Here is a 19,540-nt window from a genome sequence, read left to right as displayed (position 1 = left end):
TTAGTCAGCCAAGACACTGGCAAGGTTTTTTTTTATTCAGAAGATTTTCAATGTTGAAGACTGTCTTCAGAAAGGGTATACACAAGTGTAGAGATACATATATACCTGTATCATTGATAAACCCCCTCCTTGGCATGTATCTGGGTGTCTTAGATTGTAAAGCAAGGTAAAACATGAAACATAGCACCATAACCTTGATCTGTCATGTCAAGGTCATTGTGGTGCAGATGAGATGCACTGGAACATGCACATCTTACAAGATAAACATCAACTGTAATGAAAAGTTTCAGTGATCTAATTAGTTTATCAAGGTTTATCTCATTCGTGGAGTTTAAGATTAATGCATAATTTCTTCAAAAAAATTGTCTTGTTAGATATAAGAACAATGTCATGAACCTATGAATACATTGTACATGGGTTCATGTTTAAACTTTTTAATTATTGCTATGATTATTCTGGACATTGTCCTCAAATTGAAGTCTGTATATATTCAACTGTTGGTAATCTGTACATAACCTTCAAGGAGGTCTGTCCATTGTCTACAGTGTAATAAAGAGTTCACTGGAGACTGTGGCACCAAGATGATGTTACACGTCTACCCAAGAAAGTAAAATCCATCTAGACAGGACCCCATTTACCTACAGGGACTATGAAGACTGTCAAGCACCCTGATGCTTATCTTCACCCTCATAATAACCGGCCATTATCCCCCTGTCAGCTAGGAAATACCTTAGAATTAATGCATTAGGCCTTAATCAGTGATCTGGCCTTAACAGGTAGTACAAACAGGGTAGAGTATATATTTGACAGACCCACGGTATTCAACAAGAGGCCCAGAGGGCCTGTATCGCTCACCTGGTTTCATGAGATATGAAACAAGAATGATGCTTCAGTATATTGTCGCTGGTATTGCTATGTCAATAAGCATTTTATATGGGTACATGTACATTGGTTTTATTTTAATGCTAAAAATGCCAAAAAGTGTAAAATTTTGAATCCCCACCCAATAACCATGCTACCATACAAATGTGAGTAATATCCATTGCTTAGTTTCAGAGAAGTGGTTTAAACAAATTGACCAATTTTGGCCCCGCCTCTCAGGCCCTTTGGGGGTCAGTCCCACCATTTGTACAATTTTGAATCCCCACCCCATAGGGATGCTACCAGGCAAATATGAGTGATATCCATTGCTTAGTTTCAGAGCAGAAGTCGTTTATATCAATATAGCCAAATTGACCGCATTTGGCCCCGCCCCTCAGGCCCCTGGGGGGCCAGCCCCATCATTTGTACAATTTTGAATCCTCACCCCATAGTGATGCTACCAGGCAAATATGAGCGATATCCAATGCACGGTTTCAGAGAAGAAGTCGTTCATATCAATATAGCCAAATTGACCCCTTTTGGCCCCGCCCCTCAGGCCCCTGGGGGCCAGCCCCATCATTTGTACAATTTTGAATCCTCACCCCATAGTGATGCTACCAGGCAAATATGAGCGATATCCATTGCTCGGTTTCAGAGAAGAAGTCGTTTATATCAATTTAGCTAAATTGACCATATTTGGCCCCGCCCCTCAGGCCCCTTGGGGGAACAGCCCTCTCATTTGTACAATTTGGAATCCCCACCCCGTAGTGATGATACCAGGCAAATATGAGCGATATCCATTGCTTGGTTTCAGAGAAGAAGTCGTTTATATCAATATAGCCAAATTGACCACATTTGGCCCCGCCCCTCAAGCCCCTTGGGGGCCAGCCCCATCATTTGTACAATTTTGAATCCTCACCCCATAGTGATGCTACCAGGCAAATATGAGCGATATCCAATGCACGGTTTCAGAGAAGAAGTCGTTCATATCAATATAGCCCAATTGACCCCTTTTGGCCCCGCCCCTCAGGCCCCTGGGGGGCCAACCCCATCATTTGTACAATTTTGAATCCTCACCCCATAGTGATGCTACCAGGCAAATATGAGCGCTATCCATTGCTCACTTTCAGAGAAGAAGTCGTTTATATTAATATAGCAAAATTGACCCCTTTTGGCCCCGCCCCTCAGGCCCCTGGGGGCCAGCCCCATCATTTGTACAATTTTGAGTCCCCTACCCATAGGGATGCTTCTGACCAAATTTGATCAAATTCTGATCAGCGGTTATGAAGAAGAAGTCAATTGTTGACGGACGGACGGACGACGGACGACGGACGACGGACGACAGACGACGGACGACGGACGGACGGACGGACGGACGACGGACGACGGACGACGGACGACGGACGACGGACGCCACGGTATGGCATAAGCTCACCTTGGTCCTTCGGACCAGGTGAGCTAATAAGGAATAATGTTTTACTACTATTAATAAATATGCTGGATGTATACTAGTAAGTAGTCCATTTTACAAACAAATCACACTAAAATTTCACTATTGCCATTTCATTATTTGTATTTGTCCGTTCAACTGTGAATGATGTCAAAATGTAGGTCACAGTTCCCTAGTTTTTGTACATAACACATGTACCCCATCCGGTCTTGGTCAACCAAGGCCCCAAACATGAAGTTCCAGTGACAAGTAATATAGGAAATAGAGCAGAATAATGTCAAGACAATGTACGGAATGGTGGAAGGAAGTTAAGGACAGATGGGTAGTATCTCAACCCTTGGCCCCCTCCACAGCTAGGTAACAATGTTACTACTCTAACCCTCCCCAATAAGTGTGTGCTGCACTGACCCTCCCAGATACCTTCAAGGTTAGTAGGGTTATGCTGTCTACCGAAGCCTGCTGGGGATGGGCAACATCACACCAGTGTGCACCCTTTGACTCCTGACAAGTAAAACGTATCTCCATCCTCTGATACATGATTTAACAGGAGGCTATGGGTTTACATTTTCTATGACCTATCCCACTTTAAGAAATTATGGTATTAATACATTAAACTGAATATCAGAGAGAAACTTTTCCACCACCATAGCTTTAGGATGTACTGCAGAGCCATAGAACAGTCTACATCTCTCAAGTCTTCAAGTAGAAAGTGACATGGAGTTTTGTCATTAATATACAATGTAAAGTTCTCTGAGTAAACAATCATGGATATATTTGGAGATTCACATAAGAAAACAACGTGTTACTTTTTTAAATCCTTATTATGGGATTCTCACAAGCACCTGTTGTCTGTCATCCACAAATCTCTTCTATTCCTATTCCTATAAAGACTCCTCAGATAGATCTGTTTGTAAACATTGATACACTCCATGGTGTGTGCCAGCCAGCCAGACTTTGTGCTCAAACAACAGACTATCTGTTTCTAGTAAAGGTTTTATCCAAACATTTACCCCAAACCAGATAACACTGATCAGCTTACAACTAGGCTGAGGATCCGATTCTCACTGCAAGCTTTCACCTTATTCAAAAAGAAAACCTTTAAAAATTAAACTAATTGAATAAATTGCTTGTTTTCAGGAATGGAAAATTCAAAAAAAAATTTACAACATCATAAATCAATTTCATATTTTTCCATTAGAAATAATATTTTCCCCATCATTCTTAAACAAAATCTCTGTATTTTCTGTGAGATTTTGAATGGTCCTGATAGTGCAGTAACTGTGTGTGAGTTGGTGTTCCCCTGGAGTCCTGATAGTGCAGTAACTGTGTGTGAGTTGGTGTTCCCCTGGAGTCCTGATAGTGCAGTAACTGTGTGTGAGTTGGTGTTCCCCTGGAGTCCTGATAGTGCAGTAACTGTGTGTGAGTTGGTGTTCCCCTGGAGTCCTGATAGTGCAGTAACTGTGTGTGAGTTGGTGTTCTCCTGGAGTCCTGATAGTGCAGTAACTGTGTGTGAGTTGGTGTTCCCCTGGAGTCCTGATAGTGAAGTAACTGTGTGTGAGTTGGTGTTCCCCTGGAGTCCTGATAGTGCAGTAACTGTGTGTGAGTTGGTGTTCCCCTGGAGTCCTGATAGTGCAGTAACTGTGTGTGAGTTGGTGTTCCCCTGGAGTCCTGATAGTGCAGTAACTGTGTGTGAGTTGGTGTTCTCCTGGAGTCCTGATAGTGCAGTAACTGTGTGTGAGTTGGTGTTCCCCTGGAGTCCTGATAGTGCAGTAACTGTGTGTGAGTTGGTGTTCTCCTGGAGTCCTGATAGTGCAGTAACTGTGTGTGAGTTGGTGTTCCCCTGGAGTCCTGCTAGGTTTTATGTGCCACAAATACACTGCAGCTAAACAGGAAGTCATCAGCGAATTCTCGAATTTTATTGCTAGAATATAATATATCTTTGAAAAAAAACCACAATTATGTTTTAAAGCTCACAAAAATACCTTAAAAGAAAATTCAACTTGTCTTGAACCAACCATTCTTTTGCACAATTGAAAACCTTTATGAAAGTTAATTGTACACCTTCCCCATGTACAGCCTTGAGAATCAAAAGCAAGACTACATTAACCAATACACCACCATATCCATGTTGCTAAATCAGTACCATTCTATACACACACTTGTTGAAACATTTTTGTTTCGTTTTGTTTTTATTTTGTGCCAAGCTATAAACAGTACATTAAAGAAATAAATGGCATCCACTTTTTCATGTCATTTTAAATTTTGACATGCTAGAATATTTCAAAGACAAACGGTAATAGCTATGTCTGTTGAAATCTTTACACCGATACACACCATTAAACACCAAAGAAGTACCCCCTGATAATCACACACATGTACGAAGTATATATTTTGTCCGAAATGAACTTAGAAGTTTAATCATAAGAACAAACACTGGTACCATCCAATTATATATCTATAAACACGTTTTGCCACATAGTCACAAACAAAACTGGATAAAAAGCTATGTAGAGTGTCCTGGTAGTGTGACAGGACACAGTACTCCACGGACCCCTGTACACACCTCTGTACACAGTAATCAGTAACAACCTCAGGATATCCATTGATATTTACAGAGATATCAATCCAAATTAATTACAGATCCAATACTTCACGCCTCAGGACCTCTGATTAGGTAAATATATGTTAAGTCAATGTGTACATTCAGTACTACAAAACTGTACCAGTACATTTCTCAGTATGGACTGTCATGACGTCATAAAGAATGTAAAATCTTTTGACAAACACACTAAATATATTATAAGTAGCTCCATTAATAGCTTTAATTAGCTTGATAGAAATCAGTCCAATGGTCAGCTCAAACTTTCTTGGACCTCATTATAAATACATTCTACAGATGCCCAAAAAACAATGACATTCTACAGGTGCCCAGAAAACATTGACATTCTACAGGTGCCCAGAAAACAGTGACATTCTACAGGTGCCCAGAAAACAATGACATTCTACAGGTGCCCAGAAAACAATGACATTCTACAGGTGCCCAGAAAACATTGACATTCTACAGGTGACCAAAAAACAATGACATTCTACAGGTGACCAAAAAACAATGACATTCTACAGGTGCCCAGAAAACAATGACATTCTACAGGTGCCCAGAAAACAATGACATTCTACAGGTGCCCAGAAAACAATGACATTCTACAGGTGCCCAGAAAACAATGACATTCTACAGGTGACCAGAAAACAATGACATTCTACAGGTGCCCAGAAAACATTGACATTCTACAGGTGCCGTGAAAACATTGACATTCTACAGGTGACCAAAAAACATTGACATTCTACAGGTGACCAAAAAACATTGACATTCTACAGGTGACCAAAAAACATTGACATTCTACAGGTGACCAAAAAACATTGACATTCTACAGGTGCCCAGAAAACAATGACATTCTACAGGTGCCCAGAAAACAATGACATTCTACAGGTGCCCAGAAAACATTGACATTCCAGTTAGTAATGCACATTGTTAGAGAAATTAAGATGTCCATATTTATACACTTACAAATGAAATAATTCAATATTAATCTTTTCACAAGACTTGGTAATAATGCAACTAGTGCAGTAATGTGATTGGACTATCTAGACTCTACCCTAACATGACCTTCTAGTGTAGTAATGTGATTGGACTATCTAGACTCTACCCTAACATGACCTAGTGTAGTAATGTGATTGGACTATCTAGACTCTACCCTAACATGACCTAGTGTAGTAATGTGATTGGACTATCTAGACTCTACCCTAACATGACTTTCTAGTGTAGTTATGTGATTGGACTATCTAGACTCTACCCTAACATGACCTAGTGTAGTAATGTGATTGGACTATCTAGACTCTACCCTAACATGACTTTCTAGTGTAGTTATGTGATTGGACTATCTAGACTCTACCCTAACATGACATAATAGTGTAGTAATGTGATTGGACTATCTAGACTCTACCCTAACATGACCTTCTAGTGTAGTAATGTGATTGGACTATCTAGACTCTACCCTAACATGACATAATAGTGTAGTAATGTGATTGGACTATCTAGACTCTACCCTAACATGACCTTCTAGTGTAGTAATGTGATTGGACTATCTAGACTCTACCCTAACATGACATAATAGTGTAGTAATGTGATTGGACTATCTAGACTCTACCCTAACATGACATAATAGTGTAGTAATGTGATTGGACTATCTAGACTCTACCCTAACATGACATAATAGTGTAGTAATGTGATTGGACTATCTAGACTCTACCCTAACATGACCTTCTAGTGTAGTAATGTGATTGGACTATCTAGACTCTACCCTAACATGACATATAGTGTAGTAATGTGATTGGACTATCTAGACTCTACCCTAACATGACTTCTAGTGTAGTAATGTGATTGGACTATCTAGACTCTACCCTAACATGACATAATAGTGTAGTAATGTGATTGGACTATCTAGACTCTACCCTAACATGACATAATAGTGTAGTAATGTGATTGGACTATCTAGACTCTACCCTAACATGACATAATAGTTCCAATCAATTATCTCTTACTGCATTAAATCTAAAAAGAGATAATCTACTGACTGAAGGAAAAAGAACTGCTTCTTTAGATGGTTATTTTTTTGCCATTAATGTCTTAAATTCATGAACAGCTGCCTTGAAAGACTACAATATATATATTAGGATACAATAGAGTACCTGAAATGCCACTTACTATCGGCAAAAATAGACTTTAGGTCTCACAATGGTACTTTCTAGATCTACTGGCAGAAGGGTGGTCTTCTCCCAGGCAGTAGTCCTCTACATTGTACTAGACATTTATGGTCACTAGTGCCTAGATAGGGCTACCTAAAGAAACATAAACCTACCTTCATGGTCCTTGTCAAACACTGATGGATATGAACTATACCCAGACATTGGTGCCAAGGATGAGAGAACATCTGTACAAATACTGATTTAGGTCAGCTTCACCCTAACTTTTAACAGAAACCTAGGTACACAAAACAATAAAGCCTAATTCCACAACAATTTCACACCTTGGAGGAAAATTCCGCCAAGAACTGCTGTCGAGATTAATTGTTCATTTCTTTGCCATTGATATTATGTTTTAAAAATTTGCCATTTAATTGTACAATAGACAATCTTTCATCACTTGAGTGTTAGAGCAATAGCTTATTTCATTTAGCTTAAGTGGCCATACCTGGTATACATCTGGAAAAGTCTCGACAACTCTATAATCACTTTCTGTATTATACCTATCTACCTGACTAAACTGTGTCTACACAAACCTAAATCAAACTAAGTAGGAACAAAATCTAATAAGGTATTATTTATATTACCAAGGTGTCTCATGCAATATCAATCAGAATGAAACACACAATGATCTAAGATCGTCCAGAAACATGTGGCAATATAGAGGGTAAAACCTGACAGTATATAGAGGGTAAAACTTGGCAGTATATAGAGGGTAAAACCTGACAATATATAGAGGGTAAAACCTGACAGTATATAGAGGGTAAAACCTGACAGTATATAGAGGGTAAAACCTCACAGTATATAGAGGGTAAAACCTGACAATATATAGAGGGTAAAACCTGACAATATATAGAGGGTAAAACCTGACAGTATATAGAGGGTAAAACCTCACAGTATATAGAGGGTAAAACCTCACAGTATATAGAGGGTAAAACCTGACAATATATAGAGGGTAAAACCTGACAGTATATAGAGGGTAAAACCTGACAGTATATAGAGGGTAAAACCTGACAATATATAGAGGGTAAAACCTGACAATATATAGAGGGTAAAACCTCACAGTATATAGAGGGTAAAATCTGACATTATATAGAGGGTAAAACCTGACAATATATAGAGGGTAAAACCTGACAGTATATAGAGGGTAAAACTTGGCAGTATATAGAGGGTAAAACCTGACAATATATAGAGGGTAAAACCTGACATTATATAGAGGGTAAAACCTGACAGTATAGAGGGTAAAACCGGACAGTATATAGAGGGTAAAACCTGACAGTATATAGAGGGTAAAACCTCACAGTATATAGAGGGTAAAACCTCACAGTATATAGAGGGTAAAACCTGACAGTATATAGAGGGTAAAACCTGACAATATATAGAGGGTAAAACCTGACAATATATAGAGGGTAAAACCTCACAGTATATAGAGGGTAAAACCTGACAGTATATAGAGGGTAAAACCTCACAGTATATAGAAGGTAAAACCTCACAGTATATAGAGGGTAAAACCTGACATTATATAGAGGGTAAAACCTGACAGTATAGAGGGTAAAACCGGACAGTATATAGAGGGTAAAACCTGACAGTATATAGAGGGTAAAACCTCACAGTATATAGAGGGTAAAACCTCACAGTATATAGAGAGTAAAACCTGACAGTATATAGAGGGTAAAACCTGACAGTATATAGAGGGTAAAACCGGACAGTATATAGAGGGTAAAACCTGACAATATATAGAGGGTAAAACCTCACAGTATATAGAGGGTAAAACCTCACAATATATAGAGGGTAAAACCTGACAGTATATAGAGAGTAAAACCTGACAGTATATAGAGGGTAAAACCTGACAATATATAGAGGGTAAAACCTGACAGTATATAGAGGGTAAAACCTGACAGTATATAGAGGGTAAAACCTGACAATATATAGAGGGTAAAACCTCACAGTATATAGAGGGTAAAACCTGGCAATATATAGAGAGTAAAACCTGACAGTATATAGAGGGTAAAACCTGACAATATATAGAGGGTAAAACCTGACAGTATATAGAGGGTAAAACCTGACAGTATATAGAGGGTAAAACCTGACAATATATAGAGGGTAAAACCTCACAGTATATAGAGGGTAAAACCTGGCAATATATAGAGGGTAAAACCTGACAGTATATAGAGGGTAAAACCTGACAGTATATAGAGGGTAAAACCTGACAATATATAGAGGGTAAAACCTGACAGTATATAGAGGGTAAAACCTCACAGTATATAGAGGGTAAAACCTCACAGTATATAGAGGGTAAAACCTGGCAGTATATAGAGGGTAAAACCTCACAGTATATAGAGGGTAAAACCTGACAATATATAGAGGGTAAAACCTGACAATATATAGAGGGTAAAACCTCACAGTATATAGAGGGTAAAACCTGACAGTATATAGAGGGTAAAACCTGACAATATATAGAGGGTAAAACCTGACAGTATATAGAGGGTAAAACCTGACAATATATAGAGGGTAAAACCTGACAATATATAGAGGGTAAAACCTCACAGTATATAGAGGGTAAAACCTGACAATATATAGAGGGTAAAACCTGACAATATATAGAGGGTAAAACCTGGCAGTATATAGAGGGTAAAACCTGGCAGTATATAGAGGGTAAAACCTCACAGTATATAGAGGGTAAAACCTGACAATATATAGAGGGTAAAACCTGACAGTATATAGAGGGTAAAACCTGACAATATATAGAGGGTAAAACCTCACAGTATATAGAGGGTAAAACCTGACAATATATAGAGGGTAAAACCTGACAGTATATAGAGGGTAAAACCTGACAGTATATAGAGGGTAAAACCTGACAGTATATAGAGGGTAAAACCTCACAGTATATAGAGGGTAAAACCTCACAGTATATAGAGGGTAAAACCTCACAGTATAGAGGGTAAAACCTGACAGTATATAGAGAGTAAAACCTGACAGTATATAGAGGGTAAAACCTCACAGTATATAGAGGGTAAAACCGGACAGTATATAGAGGGTAAAACCTGACAATATATAGAGGGTAAAACCTCACAGTATATAGAGGGTAAAACCTGACAATATATAGAGGGTAAAACCTGACAGTATATAGAGGGTAAAACCTGACAGTATATAGAGGGTAAAACCTCACAGTATATAGAGGGTAAAACCTGACAATATATAGAGGGTAAAACCTGACAGTATATAGAGGGTAAAACCTCACAGTATATAGAGGGTAAAACCTCACAGTATATAGAGGGTAAAACCTGACAATATATAGAGAGTAAAACCTGACAATATATAGAGGGTAAAACCTGACAGTATATAGAGGGTAAAACCTGACAGTATATAGAGGGTAAAACCTGACAATATATAGAGGGTAAAACCTCACAGTATATAGAGGGTAAAACCTGGCAGTATATAGAGGGTAAAACCTCACAGCATATAGAGGGTAAAACCTCACAGTATATAGAGGGTAAAACCTCACAGTATATAGAGGGTAAAACCTCACAGTATATAGAGGGTAAAACCTCACAGTATATAGAGGGTAAAACCTCACAGTATATAGAGGGTAAAATCTGACAGTATATAGAAGGTAAAACCTCACAGTATATAGAGGGTTAAACCTCACAGTATATAGAGGGTAAAACCTGACAGTATATAGAGGGTAAAACCTCACAGTATATAGAGGGTAAAACCTCACAGTATATAGAGGGTAAAACCTGACAATATATAGAGGGTAAAACCTGACAATATATAGAGGGTAAAACCTCACAGTATATAGAGGGTAAAACCTCACAGTATATAGAGGGTAAAACCTGACAGTATATAGAGGGTAAAACCTGACAGTATATAGAGGGTAAAACCTGACAGTATATAGAGGGTAAAACCTGACAATATATAGAGGGTAAAACCGGACAGTATATAGAGGGTAAAACCTGACAGTATATAGAGGGTAAAACCTGACAATATATAGAGGGTAAAACCTGACAATATATAGAGGGTAAAACCTCACAGTATATAGAGGGTAAAATCTGACATTATATAGAGGGTAAAACCTGACAATATATAGAGGGTAAAACCTGACAGTATATAGAGGGTAAAACTTGGCAGTATATAGAGGGTAAAACCTGACAATATATAGAGGGTAAAACCTGACATTATATAGAGGGTAAAACCTGACAGTATAGAGGGTAAAACCGGACAGTATATAGAGGGTAAAACCTGACAGTATATAGAGGGTAAAACCTCACAGTATATAGAGGGTAAAACCTCACAGTATATAGAGGGTAAAACCTGACAGTATATAGAGGGTAAAACCTGACAATATATAGAGGGTAAAACCTGACAATATATAGAGGGTAAAACCTCACAGTATATAGAGGGTAAAACCTGACAGTATATAGAGGGTAAAACCTCACAGTATATAGAAGGTAAAACCTCACAGTATATAGAGGGTAAAACCTGACATTATATAGAGGGTAAAACCTGACAGTATAGAGGGTAAAACCGGACAGTATATAGAGGGTAAAACCTGACAGTATATAGAGGGTAAAACCTCACAGTATATAGAGGGTAAAACCTCACAGTATATAGAGAGTAAAACCTGACAGTATATAGAGGGTAAAACCTGACAGTATATAGAGGGTAAAACCGGACAGTATATAGAGGGTAAAACCTGACAATATATAGAGGGTAAAACCTCACAGTATATAGAGGGTAAAACCTCACAATATATAGAGGGTAAAACCTGACAGTATATAGAGAGTAAAACCTGACAGTATATAGAGGGTAAAACCTGACAATATATAGAGGGTAAAACCTGACAGTATATAGAGGGTAAAACCTGACAGTATATAGAGGGTAAAACCTGACAATATATAGAGGGTAAAACCTCACAGTATATAGAGGGTAAAACCTGGCAATATATAGAGAGTAAAACCTGACAGTATATAGAGGGTAAAACCTGACAATATATAGAGGGTAAAACCTGACAATATATAGAGGGTAAAACCTCACAGTATATAGAGGGTAAAACCTGGCAATATATAGAGGGTAAAACCTGACAGTATATAGAGGGTAAAACCTGACAGTATATAGAGGGTAAAACCTGACAATATATAGAGGGTAAAACCTGACAGTATATAGAGGGTAAAACCTCACAGTATATAGAGGGTAAAACCTCACAGTATATAGAGGGTAAAACCTGGCAGTATATAGAGGGTAAAACCTCACAGTATATAGAGGGTAAAACCTGACAATATATAGAGGGTAAAACCTGACAATATATAGAGGGTAAAACCTCACAGTATATAGAGGGTAAAACCTGACAGTATATAGAGGGTAAAACCTGACAATATATAGAGGGTAAAACCTGACAGTATATAGAGGGTAAAACCTGACAATATATAGAGGGTAAAACCTCACAATATATAGAGGGTAAAACCTCACAGTATATAGAGGGTAAAACCTGACAATATATAGAGGGTAAAACCTGACAATATATAGAGGGTAAAACCTGGCAGTATATAGAGGGTAAAACCTGGCAGTATATAGAGGGTAAAACCTCACAGTATATAGAGGGTAAAACCTGACAATATATAGAGGGTAAAACCTGACAGTATATAGAGGGTAAAACCTGACAATATATAGAGGGTAAAACCTCACAGTATATAGAGGGTAAAACCTGACAATATATAGAGGGTAAAACCTGACAGTATATAGAGGGTAAAACCTGACAGTATATAGAGGGTAAAACCTCACAGTATATAGAGGGTAAAACCTCACAGTATATAGAGGGTAAAACCTCACAGTATATAGAGGGTAAAACCTCACAGTATATAGAGGGTAAAACCTGACAGTATATAGAGAGTAAAACCTGACAGTATATAGAGGGTAAAACCTCACAGTATATAGAGGGTAAAACCGGACAGTATATAGAGGGTAAAACCTGACAATATATAGAGGGTAAAACCTCACAGTATATAGAGGGTAAAACCTGACAATATATAGAGGGTAAAACCTGACAGTATATAGAGGGTAAAACCTGACAGTATATAGAGGGTAAAACCTCACAGTATATAGAGGGTAAAACCTGACAATATATAGAGGGTAAAACCTGACAGTATATAGAGGGTAAAACCTCACAGTATATAGAGGGTAAAACCTCACAGTATATAGAGGGTAAAACCTGACAATATATAGAGAGTAAAACCTGACAATATATAGAGGGTAAAACCTGACAGTATATAGAGGGTAAAACCTGACAGTATATAGAGGGTAAAACCTGACAATATATAGAGGGTAAAACCTCACAGTATATAGAGGGTAAAACCTGGCAGTATATAGAGGGTAAAACCTCACAGCATATAGAGGGTAAAACCTCACAGTATATAGAGGGTAAAACCTCACAGTATATAGAGGGTAAAACCTCACAGTATATAGAGGGTAAAACCTCACAGTATATAGAGGGTAAAACCTCACAGTATATAGAGGGTAAAATCTGACAGTATATAGAAGGTAAAACCTCACAGTATATAGAGGGTTAAACCTCACAGTATATAGAGGGTAAAACCTGACAGTATATAGAGGGTAAAACCTCACAGTATATAGAGGGTAAAACCTCACAGTATATAGAGGGTAAAACCTGACAATATATAGAGGGTAAAACCTGACAATATATAGAGGGTAAAACCTCACAGTATATAGAGGGTAAAACCTCACAGTATATAGAGGGTAAAACCTGACAGTATATAGAGGGTAAAACCTGACAGTATATAGAGGGTAAAACCTGACAGTATATAGAGGGTAAAACCTGACAATATATAGAGGGTAAAACCGGACAGTATATAGAGGGTAAAACCTGACAGTATATAGAGGGTAAAACCTGACAGTATATAGAGGGTAAAACCTCACATTATATAGAGGGTAAAACCTCACAGTATATAGAGGGTAAAACCTGACAATATATAGAGGGTAAAACCTCACAGTATATAGAGGGTAAAACCTCACAGTATATAGAGGGTAAAACCTCACAGTATATAGAGGGTAAAACCTCACAGTATATAGAGGGTAAAACCTGACATATATAGAGGGTAAAACCTCACAGTATATAGAGGGTAAAACCTGACAATATATAGAGGGTAAAACCTCACAATATATAGAGGGTAAAACCTCACAATATATAGAGGGTAAAACCTCACAGTATATAGAGGGTAAAACCTCACAGTATATAGAGGGTAAAACCTCACAGTATATAGAGGGTAAAACCTCACAGAATATAGAGGGTAAAACCTGACAAGATATAGAGGGAAAATATAGGAACTGGGGAGAACTTGGAATGTGAGGTAGCAATGGATCAATCTACAGTGAAACAATTTATCATTCTGACATCATCAATTTTAGAACATTTAGCACAGCTACCACTAGCATTATATATTGGCCATACCTAGTATACATGTCGAAAAGTCCCCTCAATTCTAGTATCACTCATAGTATAATACCTTACATTGACCACTATCATTACAAATTGGCCAAGTTATCACTCTTATACAAATCTTCAACTGACAAATCTTATTACATATCACACAAAGCACCTTCAAACTGCTCGATAACTATATCACTGAATTAACCAGTTCTAATTTGTGAACCACAGAAGAGGAGTTATGACAAACCCATAGCTTACTGGACAGTTTCTAGTCTTATCTTGCATCAGATGATCAGTGTTTTGAAGCATTAATGTACACTTCATATCCAATACATGTATATATATCACCATTTTCACATATTTCAATAATTTGTTCAATGCTAAATGAACTGACAAACATAAATGTAAATTCACTATGTTACCATTGGCACAAGAGAGTTAAAAACTGTTTTGTAGTCCCTGTCATTGCTTGTAGTCCCTGTCATTGCGTGTAATCTGTTGTATTTTTTATCTACAACATTTCCTACTAAACTGAAGATTCAATAAATGTTAAACTGTTGAAACATATAATGGTATAGATTTAAAATAGACATGTTATGATGATTACAATTTTTAGAGAAGGGCTTTGTGAATTACAAAGTAGCAAACAAAATATTTTGAAACATTGGAATAGTTCTATAATGTTTGATCTTTATATTGCAAGATAACGTCATGACAAATTATATTGCAAACCATGAAAAACAGTACTCCTAACATACCTTAGTGTAATCTTCTGTGTATTTACAAACCAATCGTGGTAAACGAGAGGTCAACACTGTACGTCTGTAGACAGACAATCATCAAACCAATCGTGGTAAACGAGAGCTTAGACTGGGATTCAGATCCAAGACATCAAAGGTGTAACATGCATCTGAGCTACCTTATCACAGGACGGTCACTCAGTCCTCCTACATATCTATATACTACATATTTGTTCATTTGTACCTTCTTTGTGTGAAAATTTACACTTCCATTGTCATCCAACAATTTAACTACAATTGATATACAATACATAAACGAACAATCATCAAGGGTCGCTCTTATTTTGTATTGATTCCTACATATGACCAACAATTACCTTAATTAGGATCGACCTAAAATATGAAAAGGCTAATAAGCAACTCAATACTGAAGAGTGAAGACTTCTCGAAACTTTTCTGATGGAACAACTTAGTACAAGCTGACAGTTCCATAGGATCTGTAGGGTAACTTTTTCAATACTAGAAATTACAAAAAAAAACAAAAAAAAACCACTATAAACTTACACTATCTTATCGTATAGCAGTCTGCTGAGGTTTTATTCCTGAGTTGGTAGACCTCACCTCATACTGGTATTACACATGCTTATATTGACATAGGACTTTGTTTCCTTCACCTATCCTGTATAAACAACTGTGTGTTTTTGCCTATTAGTAATGTTACACAGACTATGGTAAATTACAATTTCCATTAAGTTTTATATAGGTAGTAAAGGACTTCTTGGTTCTCCCTTTTCAAGATAAATATTATCACTACAGAAAATCTGTACTTTGCCTCCAAGTTCATGTAGAGCGGTAGGGCTTTCAGGATATAATCCCCTTTTTTAAATGAAATGCTACACTTTTATGACTGAAGTGTGCCCCATGTAATATCAACACATAATATGAAATGGTAATATATATATATCATAAATGAACTGAATGGGAAATTTTGATTTTTTTTTTTACTTTGGCCAATTAATCTAGATCAGATATCCTTCCTTCCACTATGGTTCTGTGACTGGTTCTGTACAGGGACAACGATGTACTCTCCGTACACACAGACTGATGTACTGTCTGTACACGGACACCATACAATGTACTGTCTGTACATGGACACCATGTAATGTACTGTCTGTACACGGACACCATGTAATGTACTGTCTGTACACGGACACCATGTAATGTACTGTCTGTACACGGACACCATGTAATGTACTGTCTGTACACGGACACCATGTAATGTACTGTCTGTACACGGACACCATACAATGTACTGTCTGTACATGGACACCATGTAATGTACTGTCTGTACACGGACACCATACAATGTACTGTCTGTACACGGACACCATGTAATGTACTGTCTGTACACGGACACCATGTAATGTACTGTCTGTACACGGACACCATGTAATGTACTGTCTGTACACGGACACCATGTAATGTACTGTCTGTACACGGACACCATGTAATGTACTGTCTGTACACGGACACCATACAATGTACTGTCTGTACACGGACACCATACAATGTACTGTCTGTACACGGACACCATGTAATGTACTGTCTGTACACGGACACCATGTTATGTACTGTCTGTACACGGACACCATGTAATGTACTGTCTGTACACGGACACCATGTAATGTACTGTCTGTACACGGACACCATACAATGTACTGTCTGTACACGGACACCATGTAATGTACTGTCTGTACACGGACACCATGTAATGTACTGTCTGTACACGGACACCATACAATGTACTGTCTGTACACGGACACCATACAATGTACTGTCTGTACACGGACACCATACAATGTACTGTCTGTACACGGACACCATGTAATGTACTGTCTGTACACGGACACCATGTAATGTACTGTCTGTACACGGACACCATGTAATGTACTGTCTGTACACGGACATCACTGTTCACGTGCCAGGTTGAATTTATTCAAATGTTTTTGCTCTGTATTTTAAATGTTCTTATCTGCAAAGAATCTGATGAAATATTAGTTACTGTTGGTTAAAGTTAATAAATATATAATATATTCTGTAGTAGTACTTAAAGCCACTCATTGGCATGTAACAGATTGGTGCTCTCTGCATCATGCGAGAACACCAGTTAGCAGTTATCAGGTTCCATTTTATTTTTTTTCCTTATGTATTTAATGTTTTTAAATCTTATTTCTAGTTATTTTCTAATGAAACTAAAACAAAACAGGCAGTATGTTTGTGTTCTTGTTAACTCTGACTTAACCTTTATCATTTTCTCCAGTTTTCATTGATTAGGATGTAATAAGTACATGATTAACAATTTTTTTCATTATAAAAATTCCACAATTATCATGTACAGTTGTAACACTACCTGTTGGTTTACAGCCCTGGAGATTGGAACACAAAATGGATCAACAATCAATTAACTCTCAAGTGCCATTGTTTTACCTTCTCTAATAAAAAGCTTTGTATTTGTAAATACTGCAGCTAGATCAAAACTGATGTAACGACTTATCAGTGATTGTTTATATGATTAACAACACTAAATGCATACTAGACATGTCAAAGCAGAGTCAATAAACACTGTATTTGGTAATAGAAAAGACACGTATATCAAACACAACATGGAATCTTTCAGCTTACAGGAGGTAACTGTCGGTTGGCAAATAGGTCCAAGCACATTTGATTTTAAAATGACTCAATCGACTAAGTTAATTATTAATTAACTAGGCCTACATACCACTAATTAACAACGATATTACAATAAAAAATTAGCTACAATACTTGGGTTTTCCGTCCATTCACTCCATTATTTCAGATAACATAATGTTAAGATCAGCTGGTGAAGATATTTGTTTTATCATAATAATAAACCTGTATTATTTTGTCTAACACATCATAACTACTCTGTCAACTTGCAATTTACCTTCATTGAAAACTGTTCAACATGAACCCTAACAGTTGACTCAATGTAAGATGATTGTATGAAAGAATAGGGAAAAACCTGTATTATTTTGTCTAACACATCATAACTACTCTGTCAACTTGCAATTTACCTTCATTGACAACTGTTCAACATGTACCCTAACAGTTGACTCAATGTAAGATGATTGTGTGAAAGAATAGAACTTCAGCTGAGTGTCCGAACAGGAATCAAACCCCGGTCTCCGGCGTGATAAGCTACGTCTCTACCTCCTAAGAAGCACGCTCTGTCAGCTGAGTGACAGAGTCTGTATATAACACTATATACAAGTACTTCGACCCGTTCCTTTTACACTGCTCCCCGGTTTTCTTGAGATTTTTGCAAAAATCTCGACTCGAGACTCTCAATACCACCACCTTCCTTTTACAATTGTAAACTTGACAGCTGTCATCAGTGTCTATTGACTGATCAATGTATTCATACAGGAATGAAGGCAACATTTATTATGTGAAGGTGTCAGTGAGGACAACCTTGATACATCTGGAATCTACAATATTGTTTTGACATAATGAACGTAAACTTAACCCCACAAGGCCAAGACCAGTTCAGGACGTCCCAAACTATGGGCACTCCGGAACACCTCGGATTTTATCATAACAAAACTTACCTTGGAGCATTTGCTCCAACTTTTTCCTGTCAACACGGAACCTATCCTCGATATATCCCGGTTCGAGTTCATCTTTACTTCCCTGCAGACAATCGTCACATAATTCCGTGGGAGATTCGCTCAAGTTATTAGAATCTCTCATGTTTATCGGGCGCACTGGCACCGACAACCTGTCCGCCATGGCATTCTGTTGTTAAATTACAAGAGCGAGGCTTCAGAACTGGGTCACGTCAGTACACACACCAAGGCCAGGCCAATCAGAATGCGGTGTTCGTCATACATGTTAGGTCTAGTACTTCATCGATCGAAGGTAACGGGTGACAAGAACTAGATCTACAAATGTACTGAATTAATCTGGTTTTCTCTTAAAAAGAATATCGATCAAAGTCATCGTAATTACAAACAACATAAAATATTTTTAGAACTAATTGAATTTTGCCAAAGGGTTTGGACGTCAATTTATCCTGTTCACAGCAGCAGAATCCCGGTAGTCGATATTACTAGTAGACCTGCCTATCATAGTTTGAAGATTTATATCAGACTTGTTAATTGTTATAGATCTATAACTAGATCTATATAAAAAATATTTTTTATTATGTTTCCGATTCGATATTTAATG

The 19,540-nt window shown here is 37.6% G+C and overlaps 1 protein-coding gene across 14 annotated transcripts in view; it reads right to left on the bottom strand.

Moving 5' to 3' along the window:
* LOC117323947 (protein bicaudal C homolog 1-B-like) overlaps positions 1-19,105 on the bottom strand; it is a 136,750-nt gene extending 117,645 nt beyond the window's left edge. For all 14 annotated transcript variants that reach the window (XM_033879575.1, XM_033879493.1, XM_033879591.1 and 11 more), the window contains exon 1: positions 18,922-19,105. In XM_033879575.1, coding sequence (XP_033735466.1) covers positions 18,922-19,102 — 181 coding nt within the window. In that variant the 5' untranslated portion in view covers positions 19,103-19,105. The remainder of the gene's footprint in view (positions 1-18,921) is intronic.
* Positions 19,106-19,540: the final 435 nt, after the last annotated feature.

This window comes from Pecten maximus, chromosome 1 (assembly GCF_902652985.1).
Source record: "Pecten maximus chromosome 1, xPecMax1.1, whole genome shotgun sequence".
NCBI classification, from domain to species: domain Eukaryota; kingdom Metazoa; phylum Mollusca; class Bivalvia; order Pectinida; family Pectinidae; genus Pecten; species Pecten maximus.
The sequence above is the reverse complement of the archived record's forward strand: the minus strand, read 5'-3'. Positions and strand labels throughout refer to the sequence as shown.